Genomic DNA, 18067 nt, shown 5'->3' with positions numbered 1-18067 from the left:
AGCAGATCAATCAAACCTGGGGGGTATTCCAGAAAGCAGTTTATGCTAGTTACCACGGTAAGTTTGAGGCTAAGAAAGCGGATAACCTCAGCTTTGGGTTCCAAAAATGGAGGTTTGTTTCAGGATATGTCAAGTTTCCATGGCAACTAGTGCTCTGAACATAACCTGGTCTGGAGCAGGTTTAGTTGAAGGTTAGTTTGTTTTCAGAGAGGTGAAGCAGCATGGCGTGTCCATTTGAAGACGATTTAGTGGATGAAGAAGCTCAGATAATACTTTTTCCACCATGAGAGGGTAATAAGACCACATATGGATGTTGGAAAAATAAACGTTTTTACTTTGATTTAACTTAATTACTTGCTTCAGTTAAGAGAAATCATTTTTTTGGAGTTCAGTCAACTTAAAAATAACACCTAATTATCAGACAGTTATTTGACTTTCATTCAAATTAATTCAATTAAGTAGGTGTAACTTTGGTGCTGCTGTTAGATCTGCAGCACAAGGAATTGTGGGATACCATTCCCTTTGCCTGTCTGGACGGATTTGGGTTTAAGTGTGGCTTTTTGACCAAATGTGTTTAGTTGTTTAGCTGTTTTACAGTGTTTTGCCTAGTTATTTGTCCAGTTATGTTTAATTATTTCTGCACCATGAGTGAGAGGGAAGGAGAGGATGATGAAGGTTATTTAGCAACACTAGTACCATACATGAAATAAAGTTAGAATCAGTCATGATATATGAATGTATGTTATATAATCCAGATTCCACACTATGTCAATCATTTTATCGATAGAAAAATGAGAATATCTGCAGCTTCTAACTTAGACATATAAGAGTTCAAGAAGTTCAATAAATTAAGATGTAAAAAAAATTTAATAGAATTGGAGTAATATGACATTTAGTAAAATAAATATGTAAATTTGAGTTGGAAAAACAACTATTGAGTTGGATAGACAAAGAAATCAGATTGAATAAATTTAACTCAATTACTTGTTAGCAATTGAATTAATTCATTTGTAGTTGGAAATAAGATCAGAAACTCTTGCGTTTACTTTGTCCGGTTTTTTTTTCCAAGCAGAAATTCTTTCTTTTGCTGATGATGCAGCCGTATTACTTTTTTGATGGACGTATAATCTTCATACGCCGTCATTAAAATCTCCGACTCCGTCTCACTGGAGTATAGCGCTCTCTTTTGTTCTCCACGCGTTTCCATGGTGACTCCGGAAATCGGCGATCTATTGAGAATGTCTTTATGTACTTGCTGTGCACGTGCACATGCATTAACCCAGGGTTACCAAGTCTAGCGTAATTACGTTAACTCATATCCGGTCTTTTGGAACCGACATACCCAGAGTAAGCAAGTTCAGGCGGATTTCAGCCAGAGATCAGGATTAAAGTCAGGGTAGTTTAAACATGCTTTCTGGAATTCCCCCCCGGAGAAGATCCCAAACTCTGCTCCAAACCTGCAGGTCTTCCAGTCTGTACAGCAGGTGAGCCGCACTGAACATGAACTCCTCCAGAGAAACCCTCAGCTCAATCCACTCCTCATGGTTGTACTCCAAGGAGCCTTCAAAGTCATCTGTCAGCTGTGAAGGATCCACCAGTTTGGCCAGACCTTCAACGGAGACCATGCTGGTCTAGTCACACAAACACAAACAGAGAATCAGTTCAGGGTCATGTGGGCGGGGCATCCAGGTGAAATAAACCTGAAAGTTAGAACCAAGGAACTCAACCTCAAACATTCTTAGCTGTATTAGAGTTTCTGAAGTCCTCTAACATCTAAAATAAAACAAATGTTGTAATTCAGATCAACAAACACACTCCTCACATGAGAACGTTTCGTCTATGACGTGTCTTGACAAATTCAAGTTTAAGGAGAGCTTACTTCTGAAAAAACCTCATCCTGTTCAGTTGGTCAAAGAACAACAAAAACAGCTGTTTTTTTAGGAGGACATACAAATATGAAAAAAACTTTTGTCTCTGACTACAATCATGAATTATGTTTCCATGACATCATCACCAATGTATGTTTTGTATTAAAGGGTTGTCATGAGATGACCATTACAGATCATTAAGACCATTAAAGAAGCAGTTAGAGAACACCTGTGACATAAACAGTTAGAGAACACCTGTGACAGAAGCAGTTAGAGAACACCTGTGACAGAAGCAGTTAGAGAACACCTGTGACAGAAGCAGTTAGAGAACACCTGTGACAGAAGCAGTTAGAAAACACCTGTGACAGAAGCAGTTAGAGAACACCTGTGACAGAAGCAGTTAGAGAACACCTGTGACAGAAGCAGTTAGAGAACACCTGTGACAGAAGCAGTTAGAGAACACCTGTGACATAAACAGTTAGAGAACACCTGTGACAGAAGCAGTTAGAGAACACCTGTGACAGAAGCAGATAGAGAACACCTGTGACATAAACAGTTAGAGAACACCTGTGACAGAAGCAGATAGAGAACACCTGTGACAGAAGCAGTTAGAGAACACCTGTGACATAAACAGTTAGAGAACACCTGTGACAGAAGCAGTTAGAGAACACCTGTGACAGAAGCAGTTAGAGAACACCTGTGACAGAAGCAGTTAGAGAACACCTGTGACAGAAGCAGTTAGAAAACACCTGTGACAGAAGCAGTTAGAGAACACCTGTGACAGAAGCAGTTAGAGAACACCTGTGACAGAAGCAGTTAGAGAACACCTGTGACAGAAGCAGTTAGAGAACACCTGTGACATAAACAGTTAGAGAACACCTGTGACAGAAGCAGTTAGAGAACACCTGTGACAGAAGCAGATAGAGAACACCTGTGACATAAACAGTTAGAGAACACCTGTGACAGAAGCAGATAGAGAACACCTGTGACAGAAGCAGTTAGAGAACACCTGTGACATAAACAGTTAGAGAACACCTGTGACAGAAGCAGTTAGAGAACACCTGTGACAGAAGCAGTTAGAGAACACCTGTGACAGAAGCAGTTAGAGAACACCTGTGACAGAAGCAGTTAGAGAACACCTGTGACATAAACAGTTAGAGAACACCTGTGACATAAACAGTTAGAGAACACCTGTGACATAAACAGTTAGAGAACACCTGTGACATAAACAGTTAGAGAACACCTGTGACAGAAGCAGTTAGAGAACACCTGTGACATAAACAGTTAGAGAACACCTGTGACAGAAGCAGTTAGAGAACACCTGTGACAGAAGCAGTTAGAGAACACCTGTGACAGAAGCAGATAGAGAACATCTGTTAAAGAACACCTGTCATGAAAAACCAATGATTAAACACCTGTCATGGGACACTTGCTACAGAACACCTGTAACACTTTCGTAGAACAGCAGCAGAACATGACCTCAGTGGATCCGATGGTAAACATCAAGAGTGAACTAAAGCTGAAATGGTGTTTGTTTAAATGTAGAATTGCTTTAGTTTTATAAAATTTATTCTATCAACGACCTTTCAGAACACGTCTGCGGGTCTGGTGGACCATGCGATGACCCAGTCCGGATGAACTGACCTCAAAGGAGAACTTGGCGCTGCCGAAGTTGGTCTTCTGCTTCTGCCAGAAGTTGTCGGGTTTGATGATGAGCGCCACGCAGATCTCAGCAGGGAAATACTCCTGCAGGGTCTTCAGCAGAGGCTTGATGAGCTCCCACTTTGAGCCGCGCATGTCAATGATGACGGTGAACCCACGTTTGCACACGTCCTCGCTGAGGCGGGAGGCGGGACAGGGCGGGAAGGGCAGTGGTTAGGCACATACAACAGCAGAGAAAACGAGGCTGCAAGAACACAGTAAAACCTTTCAAATCCAACGTCAACACTGAGTTGATGTTCCTCTAAAAAAAGGTTGGATCAAACAAAACCAACAACTAAAAAAGGCCTTTAAGTCCCATAAAGCTGCATTTGTAGTCACACAACTCACTGCACAAATGAAAGCAGACTGTTCTGAATTATTATGTTTGAAACCACATAGGATCAAACAAATCATCTTTGTTTTTTTATAGTTTAGCAATGCAAATGCCCACAAAAGGAAGGAAAATATCTTTTTTGAGGGTTTTTTCAGTTTGGTCTCTAGACGGAGCATCACTAATCTTTCGGTTTGTGTTTTTTTGGGGAGGAGAATCATCCGTTCACATATCTGATTTAGCTTTAGTTTTACGCCAGAGGCTTTTCCTGACAAAATCCTCGGCAGCTACCCAGACTTGCTTTTTGACCGCAGGTTTACTTTTGCTAGGACTTTTCTTCTAGAACGGCTCCAGGTTATCCAGAACGCTGCTGCAACTAATCACCCCGTCACCCCGTTGTTAATCCAGCTCCCCATCCGCTACCAAGTGCATTTTAAAACCCTGGTTTTAACAAACACAGCTCTCAATAGCCAAGCACCAGTCTACATAAAAGAGCTTTTGCAGCCATACACTCCCAGCAGGTCCCTGAGGTCATGTGACCAGGGTCTGCAGGTTGTTAAGAGACCTCGTTCAAAGAGTACAGGTGACAGAGTCTTTGCAGCAGTGGCTCCCTTCCTCTCAGCCTCAGACCTGCAGACTCAGTGTTTTCTTTTAAAAAACAGCTAAAAGCCTATCTTTTAAAATAGCTTTTTCTTGATTATTTTTTATTTTCTGTGTTTTACTGTGTTTTATCGTCTTTTATTGTGAAGCACTTTGTACATTTTTATCTTGATAGGTGCTATACAAATAAAGTTTATTATTGTTATTATCATTATTATTGTCATTGCTTTTTGACCGTAGGTTTACTTTTGCAGCAAACATGTTTGAATATTTTGGAAAGACTTGTTTCATTGGTTCACTAAATTTCTACATATCCCTGAACCTGAAAAAGAAACTATTTTGTTTAGTTTGATTGATAAAGCTAACTTGCACAGTTAAACAACAATAATACTTGGTTGTTTCTTTATACATGACAGCAAATTTCTGAAATCCACACCAAACGTTTAGGTCTTTCTTTGGAAATGAAATGTTCTCATGTCTAAAACAAGTAAGAGCTAAAATTGCTGTGAATCCTTATAATGCATCTAAATATGGATATTTTTTTCGTCTTCTCTGCTCACATCGCTTGTGTGTTTAAGCCTGTCTATAAGTGTATTTGGGCTCAAATGTTGCTGTTGTTGCCCTTTCAGCTTAGCACAGCGAATCAGCTTTCACTGATGCACACAGGTGGTTGGCAGAGTTTTGACGTCGGATGCTCTTCCTGACACAACCCTCTAATTTCAAGACACAGTAAGCAAAAAAAAAAAAGGCTACCCAAATTTGAGACATTCGCATGAAAAAGTAAAAAAGTGCCCCTAGTGGTTGTTTTGTTTGATGCATTTTACCCCTCTTGAATTTTTTTCATTAAAAATGTTTTAACCCTGGAGAACCAATGGGGTCAAATTTGGCCCCAGTTTTCAGGATTTATTTATGAATTTCCTTTTACACGTTTTTTTAAAATGTACTTCAATTTTTATTTGTATTATTCTTTTCTTTTTTTAACTGCTTCTGACCAAAATCAACAGACAAAAAATTAATTGTCAAATTACCTTTAAAAGCCCAGAAGAACATTGTTTTTTGGCTTTTCCAGGGTTAATTGCAAACATAAAATTGGTTTCATCAGTTTGTGTTTACTTTTATGCTCTCTGATATTTCCTACCTTTAATATTAAATTAACATAAATGAACTAAAATGAAACAATTATATAAAAGCTTTTATTTTTGACAGCTAACAATTTCTACATAATTGACCGACAGATCTGATTCAAACCGATTATGCTTTTAATCTGAAATTACATAATGAATGAAAACTCTTTGTTTTCATAAAGTCAAAGAAAAAAAATAACTTTGCTGGATTTGCTTCTAGCTTTAACTTTAAAAATATCAACAAGGTAATTTATCAGAAGACAAACATAAACAGGACACTAATAAAAAAAGTTTTAGAATTTCAATAAGTCAGCAGAAAAAAGCTGAATTTTCAGTTAAAATAATGAAATACCTAAAAACTGGATCCAGCTAACAGAAATCCTTCCATGATTTGAACTATTGTATATTCTTTTCATAGTTTTTTTGAAAAATGTGGTCATTTTTTAAACATTATGAATTTGTGATCATTTTCCGCCTCCTTCCCAAACGTCTGTTTCCACTTTATCAGCAGAAAAGGATCAAATCACAAAAACTCTTTACTTCTGTTCTTCCTCTTAAAACATAAAGAACATTTTATTTTACACTTTTCCAGGTGACTTTCAAATCTTCAGTGTTTTTTATCCTCCAGCTTTAACAGATGATTACGTGTGTCTCTTACACTTTTTAAACGTTTCATTTTAATGTTTTGTGATATAATTGTTGGCATCGACCATCAATTCTCCAGCTTTTTCAGCAGAAAAAGAAGAAATCTTTGTTTTATGGAGTTTTTTTTTCAGTCTCACAAGAAACAAACTTTGAAACAAAACCAAAATGAAGTTTTCAAAGACTAAAAGAAGTAATGTTTAGTATAAAGTATAACTGAATGTCATTTTCTTTTCTTTTCTGCCCAAAATGTTCACCTATGTTTTATCTAGAACATATCAAACCTGGATCAGAATGTCAGATTTGTTTGTTTCTGTCCTTTCCTGAACACTTGATGAATTTATTTCCTTCTGTTGGTTTGAAATAAATGGGATCTTTCCCACATGGAAGCACGACTCCTCGTGTCTTCTCAGCAGGTTCCGTTCATTTTTGCCTCATTACTGAAGCTTTTCAGGTCTCCTGAGCTTCTGCTGGTTTCCCCGGCAGCAGATGTCTCCTCTGATACGACGCCTCCCGCATGAAAAGCTGCTTCAGAGGAAATCTGCGTCGGGTCGACTTGAAAGAAAACCCGACGCGGTTCAGATCTGACGGCGCTCGCAGCCACAGATCAGCTTTTTTCTGCAAAGCCTGACAAACAAAATCCCAAACACGCCGAGGGGCTCTGAGCTCTCAGCTGAGATCTAAAGACGACACGGGTTTGATTCCCGGGCGGCGATGGCGCACACTGCACCTCCGTCTAGGCGCCTGTGAGGATACAGCTCTGTGTGTGGAAGAGTACCTGGGAACCGTAGACAGGTAGGTGACCAGCCTCCTCAGGTCCTCCTGTTTTATCCGGTCGTGGTTGCTCCGTGCCGGAAACGTCAGGATCGGTCCTCCTCTTTTATCGCGTCCTCCTGCAAAAACAGAAAGACTGTTGATGCTGTGGGTTCACAGTTTCAGAGTTCCAATTTTTCAGGGTTCACCGTTTCTGGGATTCATAGATACATGATTGAATGGTTTTATGGATTTGTGATTTCATGGAATCATGATTTATTGTTTTTTATGGATTCATGATTTCATTAACAGATGAATTTGTGGATTCATGACTTTACACATTCATGATTTTTTGATTTACTGATGTGTTTGGTTTTACTGATTTATGATTTCATGTAGTCATGATTTCATAAACTGATGATTTGTGATTTCTTGGTTTTATGGATTCATGATTTTACACATTCATGATTTCTTGATTCATGATGTTTTTGGTTTTACTGATTGATGATTTCATGACTTTGTGGATTCAGGATATTATGGTTTCATAATTTTACAGATTCATAATTTATTGTTTTTATGGATTCCTGATTTTTTTTGGTTTTGTGGATTCATTGTTATGGTTCCATTATTTCACTAATTCACGTTTTTTTGGTTTATACATTGATTATTTCACGTATTCATTCATTCATTTATTTGTCGGTGCATTCATGATTTCATGGACCTATAACTTCATGGATGAATGATTTCTTGGTTTTATGGATTTGTGATTTTACAGATTCATGTTTTCTTTAATTCTTGATTTTTTGGTTTTTGTGGATTGATAATTTTTTTCTTTTTTGGTGGAGTCATGATTTCATGAATTCATGACCTTTTGGATTCTCATAGCCTTTCTTGAAATTACCAAATAGTTTATCATTTCAGGTTCACTTAACTTCCTTTCAAAATAAAAGACAATAGGATCATCTTAATGCCGCAAATGTAGTAGTAGGCACTGCAACGTCAGCATTCTACCATTTATGGTGCATCTCGGAAAGAAATTTGTAATTCTAACCAACTAAAACCAAATCAGAGCTAATGACTGTATTTTCCAAACCATAAAGCAACTCCTTTTATTTCTTTAAAATAGACAATCTGCCTTCTATTCCAGCACGCCTTCATTCTGGTCGAGCTTCCTGATCTCCGGTAGATTTTCTGTGGAGTCGCACAAAAATCCATCAAACCATTTTTGTGCGACTCCACAGTTTGTAAATGAGCTGAAGAAAGTTTCAGCGAGTTTACCTTTTTTTGTTTTTTTGCTTTACTAATTACTTTTGACTTCACAGTTACTTTTGGTCAAAGAGCCACATGTAGCTCTGGAGCCGCAGGTCTCAGACCCCTGGTTGTCTCATCACATCACATGATCACATCCACCCTTCCAGGACAACAGAAGCTCCTCCTTTTCAGGAACTCCACTTCTAGTGGAATTTGTTCCGCTAAGGTCACATGACAGGCTGGAGATGTGGCCGCGCGATGGGCTTCGGAGCGGAAACCTCTGCGTTTCTGTTTGTGTTGGCCGACAAAAAGCTGCGGCGCTGAAACAGAAGCGAGAACTTCCTGTAAGTTAGGAGGTGTGAAGCGCCGCAGACACATTTTCCTGCCCGCTTCCTGAAACAGGAGGATCAGGAATCCAGGTTTGACAGCGAAGCGTTCTCAGATTCAAGCGTTCCGCTCACATCTGCGTTACCGCTCTCACTACAAAAGCTGCGAGCAGACGCTCCTCCAATGCAAACCTCAATAAGTGACGGACTCAACCTTCAGCTTGTTCTGCAGAGCTTCTGGAGGACTTAACGTTCTGATTTGGTTCAAACCGAACAGACACAGGCGTCTCATCCTTCATCTACTATCAACGCTGAATGACAAAAACGTTTCAGTGAAATCCTGAAACTGAAACTCTGCGACAATCACAAAGTGACCGTTGAGACGGTTGAAGGCGGCGGAAAAACCCAAACGTTTTCCAAAACGATTCCTTCCGGCGTAAATGCTGAGTCATCAAAAGTTGAATTAAGCAGCTGTAGATAGCAACGGTGTTACACGGCATTCATTGGTCAGCTCTGCCGGTCTGGACCCCTAAAACCGTAAGTACCGTTACACACCGGCGCAGATGTCGTCATTTTGTCTGACGTCACGTGAACAGGCTCTATATGGACTGAATTGACTTTTTCATTGGAGCAGGAAGTCGACCGACTCAGTCCAGGTCTCTGATACAGTCGGTGTACAAACTCCACTCAGAATCCAGGATTTGAACCAGGGCCTTCTCGCGGTGTGAACCACTACACGACTGTGCAGCCGACTTTTACCAACTTATAAAGCCCTTCATGCATCTTCACTGTGTCTTTTTATAAAAATGAATCAAAATCTTTATTTATTTATTTTTAAAATAACAGCAGATTCAAACTTTTTTTGGGGACATTTTTCTATAGAAATTCTGAAGTTTGCATTAAACGTTTCAATACTAAGATTCGTTTTGGGATTTTCCTCCATAAAACACAGAAAAGAACCAGGATGTTTGAATCACTTGTCGAGTCACAGATTTATTATGATTTTACTCTCCGAATGCTGCAGTTTTGATGCTGTTTGTTGGTCTGAAACGTTCCTCTGGCATGATGGGAATCCACATGTTTGAGGTGAAAAGCGTCTCTGCAGCTCAGCAGAGGCGGAAACTCACCAGACACGAAGGCAACCTTCTCCTTCAGCACCGGCAGAACATCAGACGCCTTTATGCCTTCAGTCCTGGAGGACCCTGGAGAGAGAAACTCAGCATTAATCCCATTATCTGATCCACATTCCTGAGAGCCCCCCCCCCCCCCTCCCCCTGACCCACAGTCAGCATCTCCAGTGTTTAGTTCTGAACACAGAGACACGACTGTGGGTTCTAATCTTCCTGCTTTTTCCACGTTTGTGTCAGAGAATGTCTCCGTTTCTGCTCGCAGCTTGGCTGCTCGTCCGTCTGTCGCGTTATGAAATCTTCTCCGAGTCCGTGTTCTCTCCATCCCATCACCTCTCCTCCACTCTCAGCAGAAAACAAACCCAAATGTCCACATCCCGCTGTGTTTGTGTGTGTGTGTGTGTGTGTGTGTGAGTGTGTGCGTTTGTGTACACTGTCACACAAACTCCTCAGTGAGAACACATGAGGTCAGCAAAATCTGTTCCAGGACACAGAGAGCGAGACCTACAGAAACCAGCAGAGACCAGCAGAGACATCTATAGACCAGCAGAGACCAGCAGAGACCTGCAGAGACCAGCAGAGACCTGCAGAGACCAGGAGAGACCTACAGAGACCAGCAGAGACCTGCAGAGACCAGCAGAGACCTGCAAAGACCAGCAGAGACCAGCAGAGACCAGCAGAGACCTGCAGAGACCAGCAAAGACCAGCAGAGACCTGCAGAGACCTACAGAGACCAGCAGAGACCTGCAGAGACCAGCAGAGACCTGCAGAGACATCTAGAGACCAGCAGAGACCTGCAAAGACCAGCAGAGACCAGCAGAGACCAGCAGAGACCTGCAGAGACCAGCAAAGACCAGCAGAGACCTGCAGAGACCTACAGAGACCAGCAGAGACCTGCAGAGACCAGCAAAGACCAGCAGAGACCTGCAGAGACCTACAGAGACCTGCAGAGACCAGCAGAGACCAGGAGAGACCTGCAGAGACATCTAGAGACCAGCAGAGACCAGGAGAGACCTGCAGAGACCAGCAGAGACCTGCAGAGACCAGCAGAGACCAGCAGAGACCAGCAGAGACCAGCAGAGACCTGCAGAGACCTGCAGAGACCAGCAGAGACCAGGAGAGACCTGCAGAGACCTGCAGAGACCAGCAGAGACCAGCAGAGACCAGCAGAGACCAGCAGAGACCTGCAGAGACCTGCAGAGACCAGCAGAGACCAGGAGAGACCTGCAGAGACATCTAGAGACCAGCAGAGACCAGGAGAGACCTGCAGAGACCTGCAGAGACCTGCAGAGACCAGCAGAGACCTGCAGAGACCAGCAGAGACCAGCAAAGACCAGCAGAGACCAGGAGAGACCTACAGAGACCTGCAGAGACCAGGAGAGACCTGCAGAGACATCTAGAGACCAGCAGAGACCAGGAGAGACCTGCAGAGACCTGCAGAGACCAGCAGAGACCAGCAGAGACCAGCAGAGACCAGCAGAGACCAGCAGAGACCTGCAGAGACCTGCAGAGACCAGCAGAGACCAGGAGAGACCTGGTGTCTTCCTTCACAGGTTAGGAGTCAATTAGAACCAACAACTGGAGGAAAATCAAGTTTTAATTCCTCTGAAAGTTCCCAGCTGCTGAGATCTTCTGCTCTCGCACAGAGAACCTGCTAGATTTACGTATGTTTATTAAGGTCATTCTACTGTAAACATTCAGACGCCGGATCAGCCGCTCCTTCACTTTTCTGCTGAAAACGGAGAAAACAAACACACGTCTGGGTTTTCTGTGTCCGTCCAAAGATCAAAGAGACTTTGTGTTTTAGTAGACTTTCATCCCTCAGAGCATAGATCCAGAAAGATGGACGACATTTGGCGCCAGATGGGGACCAGATCACATTCACACTGTAAGTGAACCGTAACGTCTGATTCAAAGTGAACGTGTTTGGTCTGGACCAGAGTTCTCGGGAGGGTGTGCTTCTTCAGACCCGTTTTCATGTTCAGGTTCTGCATCACGTCGACTCAATGAGAGCAACGGTCACGGACATCCTTGAGAACGAAGCTTTAAATGTCCAAAATGACGTTTTCTGCACAGTTTCACAACAAACCTCTAAACGGATGAAGAAAACCATCAGAAATCTCAGAAAATATGGAGGGAAAACTCAAAAAACATGTTTATTTAAACCCCAAAAATCACTTATGTGCAAAAGTTTCACATCTGGTTCAAAACTCAGATTAGAAGAAACAAAAGCTAAAAAGGAAATGAAAACTTGACAACATTATGATTCCATCAGTTCTTAAGGGACTGACTGAAACATATTTGTCTTTTCTCACTAAACTCTTCACAGCTCAGTTACATTTTTTTGTTTCACTTTGATTTATTTCACATCTGCTGTGTTTACAGAAACATAACACAATCTGTTGATGAACTTTCACTGAGATGCAGGACGACAACGGTTTATGCAAATGTCTGCAGCTGACGGAACAGACGCCGGCCAACAATTACACACACACACACACACAGAAGCACAAACCGATGATCCACACGGTGGATCAGCCTTTGTCCAACCTGAGCAGACTGACGGTTATGAACGCTTTCTGCGCCGCCAAAACTCTGCTCCCGCCGCTCTGTGTTCAAGTCTGACGACTGGAGCTTCGCTAAACTGGACATGATGTAAACGGGTTTCAAACTAAACACACCTGTGCATCAAATAATGTTTTCATCTCAGCGATGTCCCCGACAGGAACTGAAGATCTTCATTCCACCACTAAAGCAATGTTTCTGCTGTGGACCAATCAGCTTCCTGAAGGTCATGATCAAAGTCTGACATCACAACACTAACCAAGTTCCCCATGGAGGCATTTTTGTGCCTTGTTTTGACCTTAAAAAATGTGTTTGCTCAAAAAATACTTGAAACTCTTTGAAACTCAAAAATATGCCAAAACCAAATAATTTTCACCCCAGAGAAATTCCCTTGTCTGCGTTGGCAACAGGGCAGGGCGCCGCGTTACAAATGCGCCACAAAAGCCAGCCAATCACAGGCATGAACGATGATGCTGATTGGTCAGAAATTCTTCCAATCAGCTTGTAGAGTCGATCAGATTTCTGCGCGCCTGGAAGAATTTCTGACCATTCAGCATCAACCTTGTCTGTGATTGGCCGGCTCTTTTCCACGCGGTACCCTGTTGTTTCCAGCACAGAAGAAAGATTTCAAGGTTTTCACGTTTTTTTTAAAATATTTTTTCTATCTTTTAATCTATACAGTGCCTTCACATAGTATTAGCCACAGCGTTTCCAACCATCTTCTGTTTTTTTCTTTTAATTCTTGTTGAGTTTTTATGACTGCTTATGGGTTTAACCTGGTTCTATGTCTTTTATGCCAGGAGCCTTGTGTCATATGCATGTTGATGAAAGGTTCTCTACAAATACAGTCATTGATTTGTGGATTGGTTGATTTTAATTAAGTGGGTGTAGTGAGGGAAATCATCGGTTTCAAGGTCAAACTGATAAATATACTTTTTCTACAGACACAAAAGTTGGTCCAAGTGATTATTGGTAGAAAACAAGAGTTTATATCATATTTTCCTCCACAGATGAATCCGTTTGCATCATATTTCTTGTCAAATGATTGAAAAACCTTCAAAGTAAAAGTCTTGTATGTGTCCTTGTGTTGCTCCAACATAACGTTTCCTACATAAAAATGCTCCAGACGTTCAGCCTAAATGTTGAGGGAAGCCTCCAGATACGTGAGGGCGGCGGCGGTTTGCTCTGGATCCAGCTGCTTCCCACTCGCACACCTTTGATCCCACACGTGTTTTCCTCGTCGCAGACGCTCCAGTTCAGCTGCTCGTACGGCGGCGGTGATTGCGGCAGCAGATGGTTGGAGCGACAGGTAGACACCGCAGGCCCGCCAGAGGGAACAAGTGGAGCTTCTCTCATGAACAAGCCAACAGAGGTTTTTATGTTCACGCCGCGTCCAACAGAGTCCACTAACTTCAGCAGCTGGAGCAGAATGAAGATCTAAACACAGCAGGACCTCCTCCAGGGCTCACTCAAACAGGACCCGTTTAAAGTTCTCAAACTGTTCTAAACAACTGGACTCGAGAGTGTGTGCTGTAATTTCCCTCCCAAACAGTAGGCGGCAGTATGCAAACCCTACTCTCTCCGTCATCCACCAATAAACAGAAAGAAGTAAAGGTTGGGCGTGTTTCGCGTGCTTTATATTTGCCACTTCAGCTGGGTACGAATTCCCTTTCTAGTCTGCTAAACGACTATCCCGTCCTCATAAATGATCACAAAAACACGTCGCCCGTTTTCAAAAGTAAAAACCAAACAAAGACGAGCATTTGAATGGTGGATCCAGATCGGACACATTTGGTTCGCTTAGAACCAGAGGTGTCAAACTCGATCGCTCAGGGAGCCGAAATCCAAAACACGCTGAAGGTCACGGGCCGGACAGGAGAAACTAAACTAAACTTTTTAAAACACACCCATAAGAAAGAAAAACTCAGTGAATATATTGTTCTGGAATAAATCAACTTGAAAAAAAGTAAATATTAAAAAAAAAAAATTAACATTTCTTTCCTCTTATATCATTTTATTTTAAAAAAATTAATGTAAAATGTAAATATACCAAAAGATTTTGCTCTCCATAAAAATATATAATTTCAAAATTATACAAGCTAGAAAAAAAGTAAATATTCAAGAAAAACAAAAAAACATTGACATTTCTTTCCTCTTATATCATTTTATTTTAAAAAAACTAAATGATTACCAAAGATTTTGCTCTCCATAAAAATATATCCCGTCAAAATTACACAAATTTAAATTAGGAATATGTTGCATAATAAAAAAAACAAAATGTGGAAATTTAAATACAATGTTTACTTTTTTAGCAATAAATCAAGTTCTCTTTTCTTTGCTCTTGTGTCATTTTATCAGACGTCAAGCATCATTTTTTGTCAACTAGTTGGTTTGTGTTTAGTGTGAATTCCTGTGTTGTGGAGATTCTCACGATGGACTGCAGGCGATCACAGCTAATGTTTCCACACTGACGGCAAACGGGTTAAAAAGAAACACAAAATCCTTTTTTTTTTTTTTTTTTTTTTTTGTTCTTTAAAATCTGAGGTTTGAGTGAACTATCCCAACACGGACCGTAAAGTTCAGGACTTCCGTAATTCTTACTCTCGTTGCTTTGCCCCGCCCTCGTAATTCTTGGTGTTCACGTGTTTTTTGTTTACCAGCTTTGGCTGGAAACAGAAATGTCTGGTAGACGACCAAACGCAAGGTTCAGGACTCGATCCAGACCAAATTAAACGCACTTGATGCGGACCAACAGACTTTTCCAGTGGTGAAACACCCTAAAAAGACTAGTTATTAATCCAATGTGTTCTGATGATGAAAACTTGGGTAATTAATAAAAAATAAATGACATACAACTTTTCAAATGAATTATTGAAAAGCAATGCACTGTGGTCTATATCTAGTGAGCATTAGTGTTTTTTTGTAGAGGTTTCTGGGAAATTTCCTGGCCACTGAATGTTTTAATTGTACATTCAAACACCAGATGCAATGGAGAAACCCCTACATGGTGCATAAAGTAGTGAGCAGAATCTGGACTTGGTCCATGATCTGCCATGAGGAGCTCCATGCTGTCACAGTTTGGATTAGATTCTGGGTTGTACGCTGAGCCCTGATGGCTGATTGACACCAATCACACCAGATCTGGATCCTGCCCGACTCCACCAATCTCAGGTCCGGTTCACATCTCCAAGCCAGAATCGGCCCAGTTCACATCAATGTGCCCCAGCACAGAAACAGAGGGGCTGTTTTGGGGGGGTGAACTCAGGAGCAGGACCAGATCCTCTGGTGTAAACTGACCTCAAATCGCTCCAGATGTTTTTGTTTGGGCCTCATCTGTACATAATCTGGACTAAGATTCGGTTTTAGGGTCTTCAATCGCACACCGATGTACGCTGGACGGATCGTCAAGGGGGGCGGGCAGTGTGCAAGTGAGCCGGACGAAGTAACGTCTGGAGCTGTGTTGCTTCCACCCACCTGTCAATCAAAAGCCACACCCCTAAACATCTGTACTTTTGCAACCTAGTATAAAAAAAAGCAGATTTTAACACACACGGCCAACACACACACAACGCCAACAACAGTAAATAACTCGATAAAGATGAAAGGGATCCTTAAACCGGACTGTAATGACATAAATACACAGCTCTCGCTGCTAAATGGGGAACAACCAGTTATCAGGTTGAGGGGGCAATTACGTTTTTCAATAGGACTGTAAAAGCTCTTGAGCTGCACCCACCCCCCCCCCCCCATGAGGCAGCACTGCAGGCGCAAATCCTCCTGATTGGCGTTCTGTTCACGTAGCGAGCTGTTCCAGCAGACGGTGAAGGTGACACTGAGCATGCTCCGCAGCGGCCGCTCCATCATTCAGACAAGTCAGGACACACGTGTTGAGCTGAAGAGGCTCGGTTCGCAGACGAGGTCCTGCGAAGGTTCGGGTGTGTGTGTGTGTGTGTGTGTGTGTGTGTGTGTGTGTGGGTGTGGGTGTGTGTGTGTGGGCGGAATTCCCGCTCCAGCCCCTTTATGCAAAAGTAAACGGCGACGTCCGCCTTTCCAGGAGAAAACAGGTGAGGCCGTCTGCACTCAGGCAACAGCTGTCGCCACAACCTGCTGCCACACTGCGTGTGTTGCCACGGAAACAAGAGCAGACGTGGTAGTGCCGAGTTTTGACTTTCGAGGGAACTCCCAACGCTCTGACTAGGATGTTGTAGACGACGGACAACGTTCCAACCGGTCAAAGCAAAGCCTTTCCGCGGGAAACATTTGCATGTGCTGCCTGTCCCTCAGGATCAGGTTTCACCAGCTGTTTGCTCGCATCACTACGTGTGTTTAAACCCCGGCTGAGCGCTCAGAGCGACGCTCCACAACAGCAGAAATACCTCAGCTGTCCAACCAAAAGGATCTGGATTCACACGATGAACAGAAAGGCGTTTTATCAGATGAATTATTTAAAGTACGACAGGTGTTTCTAAGCTGAATTTATTTAAATAATTGTCAATAAATAGGTCAAACAGTTGAAATGTTAAAAATATAAATAGACTGTAAGTATTAAATCCCCAAAAGTATTGTTTGGCAACATTTAAAAAAGCAGCTTAGCTAACTGTTGCTAAAACCTTTTATCTACTCTCACAGGCCACTTTATTAGAAACATCTGTCCAATTGTTTGTTTAGGCAAATTTCTGATCAGCCAATCACATGACGGCAGTGCATTTAGGCACGCAGACATTCAAACCGAGGATCAGAATGAGGACAACAGGTGATTTTAGTGACTTTGAACATGGCGTGGTTGTTGGTGCCAGACGGACTGGACTCAGGATTTCAGAAACTCCTGATATTGTCATGGTTTGGGTTTCTTTGCCTTAGTTTTTGCTTCCTTTTTGTTTCTGTCATGTTTGAGTTTTGCTTCCTGTTTTATTTTGAAAGGTTTCCTGTTATGTCATGGTTTTGAGTTTTACATCCCTGGTCCCGATCTCTCCTCTTGTGCTGGTCCATACCGTCATTTCCCTGATTGTCTTCGTCCCTGTTTTGCCTGTTTATCACGAGTGTTGGTTTTATTGGTCAAACAAAGCAGCAGAGTATTAAAAACCCCTTGACCTGCACACACTCACCTGCCTCCTTGCCTCTGCATTTTGGGTCCTTTATTAACCCCCCAAAACTGACAGATCTACTGGATTTCACCTACAACCAACTCTAGGGTTCACAGAATGGTCTGGTCCGGGGAAAAAAAGAGAAAATGTCCATGGAAATGCCTTGTTGATGCCAGAGGTCAGAGGAGAATGGCCAGAATGGTTCCAGCTAACAGAAAGGGAACCGGAACTCAAAGTACCACTGGTTCCAGCAGAGGTCTGCAGAAAAGCATCTCTGAGCACACAACACGTCCAACCTGAAGGCAGATGGACGACAGGAGCAGAAGACCACACCGGGACCCCCCCTGCCAGCTAGGAATAGGAAACGGAGGCTACAATTCACGCAGACTCATCAAAACTGGACAGTAGAAAATGGTCTGATGAGTCTGGTCTGATGAGTCTCCATTTCTGCTGCCATCTTTGGTGTTCCATGGTAGGGTCAGAATTTGCCGTCAACAACATGAAAGCATGGCAATGGCCTCCACAGTCATCAGATCTCAACCCAATAGAGAACCTTTGGGATGTGGTGGAACGGGAGATCGGCATCATAAGCCGCGGTTACATGGGCGGAATATCTTGATCGGATCAATGGTCGGGTTAAAATTCACCCGTGCACATGGGCACAGAAAACCTTTTTCTGATTAGAACAAACGTTC

At 42.2% G+C, this 18067-nt stretch overlaps 1 protein-coding gene across 4 annotated transcripts in view; it reads right to left on the bottom strand.

Annotated features, from left to right (window-relative positions):
• Positions 1 to 18067, bottom strand: part of kalrna (kalirin RhoGEF kinase a) — a 128251-nt gene that overhangs the window by 86186 nt on the left and 23998 nt on the right. For 3 of the 4 annotated variants that reach the window (XM_078940176.1, XM_078940177.1, XM_078940178.1), the window contains exons 1-5: positions 9880 to 10063; positions 9724 to 9798; positions 7045 to 7159; positions 3513 to 3705; positions 1458 to 1631 (exon numbers count right to left, since the gene is read on the bottom strand). In XM_078940176.1, coding sequence (XP_078796302.1) covers positions 1458 to 1631; positions 3513 to 3705; positions 7045 to 7159; positions 9724 to 9798; positions 9880 to 10048 — 726 coding nt within the window. In that variant the 5' untranslated portion in view covers positions 10049 to 10063. Of the gene's footprint in view, positions 1 to 1457; positions 1632 to 3512; positions 3706 to 7044; positions 7160 to 9723; positions 9799 to 9879; positions 10064 to 18067 lie in introns of those variants that run through there. The other variant, XM_023951149.2, reaches the window with a different exon arrangement.

Source organism: Oryzias latipes, chromosome 21, assembly GCF_053564925.1.
Source record: "Oryzias latipes strain Hd-rR chromosome 21, Olatipes_Hd-rR_3.1".
Taxonomy (NCBI): domain Eukaryota; kingdom Metazoa; phylum Chordata; class Actinopteri; order Beloniformes; family Adrianichthyidae; genus Oryzias; species Oryzias latipes.
This window is presented reverse-complemented; position numbering and strand designations above follow the sequence as displayed.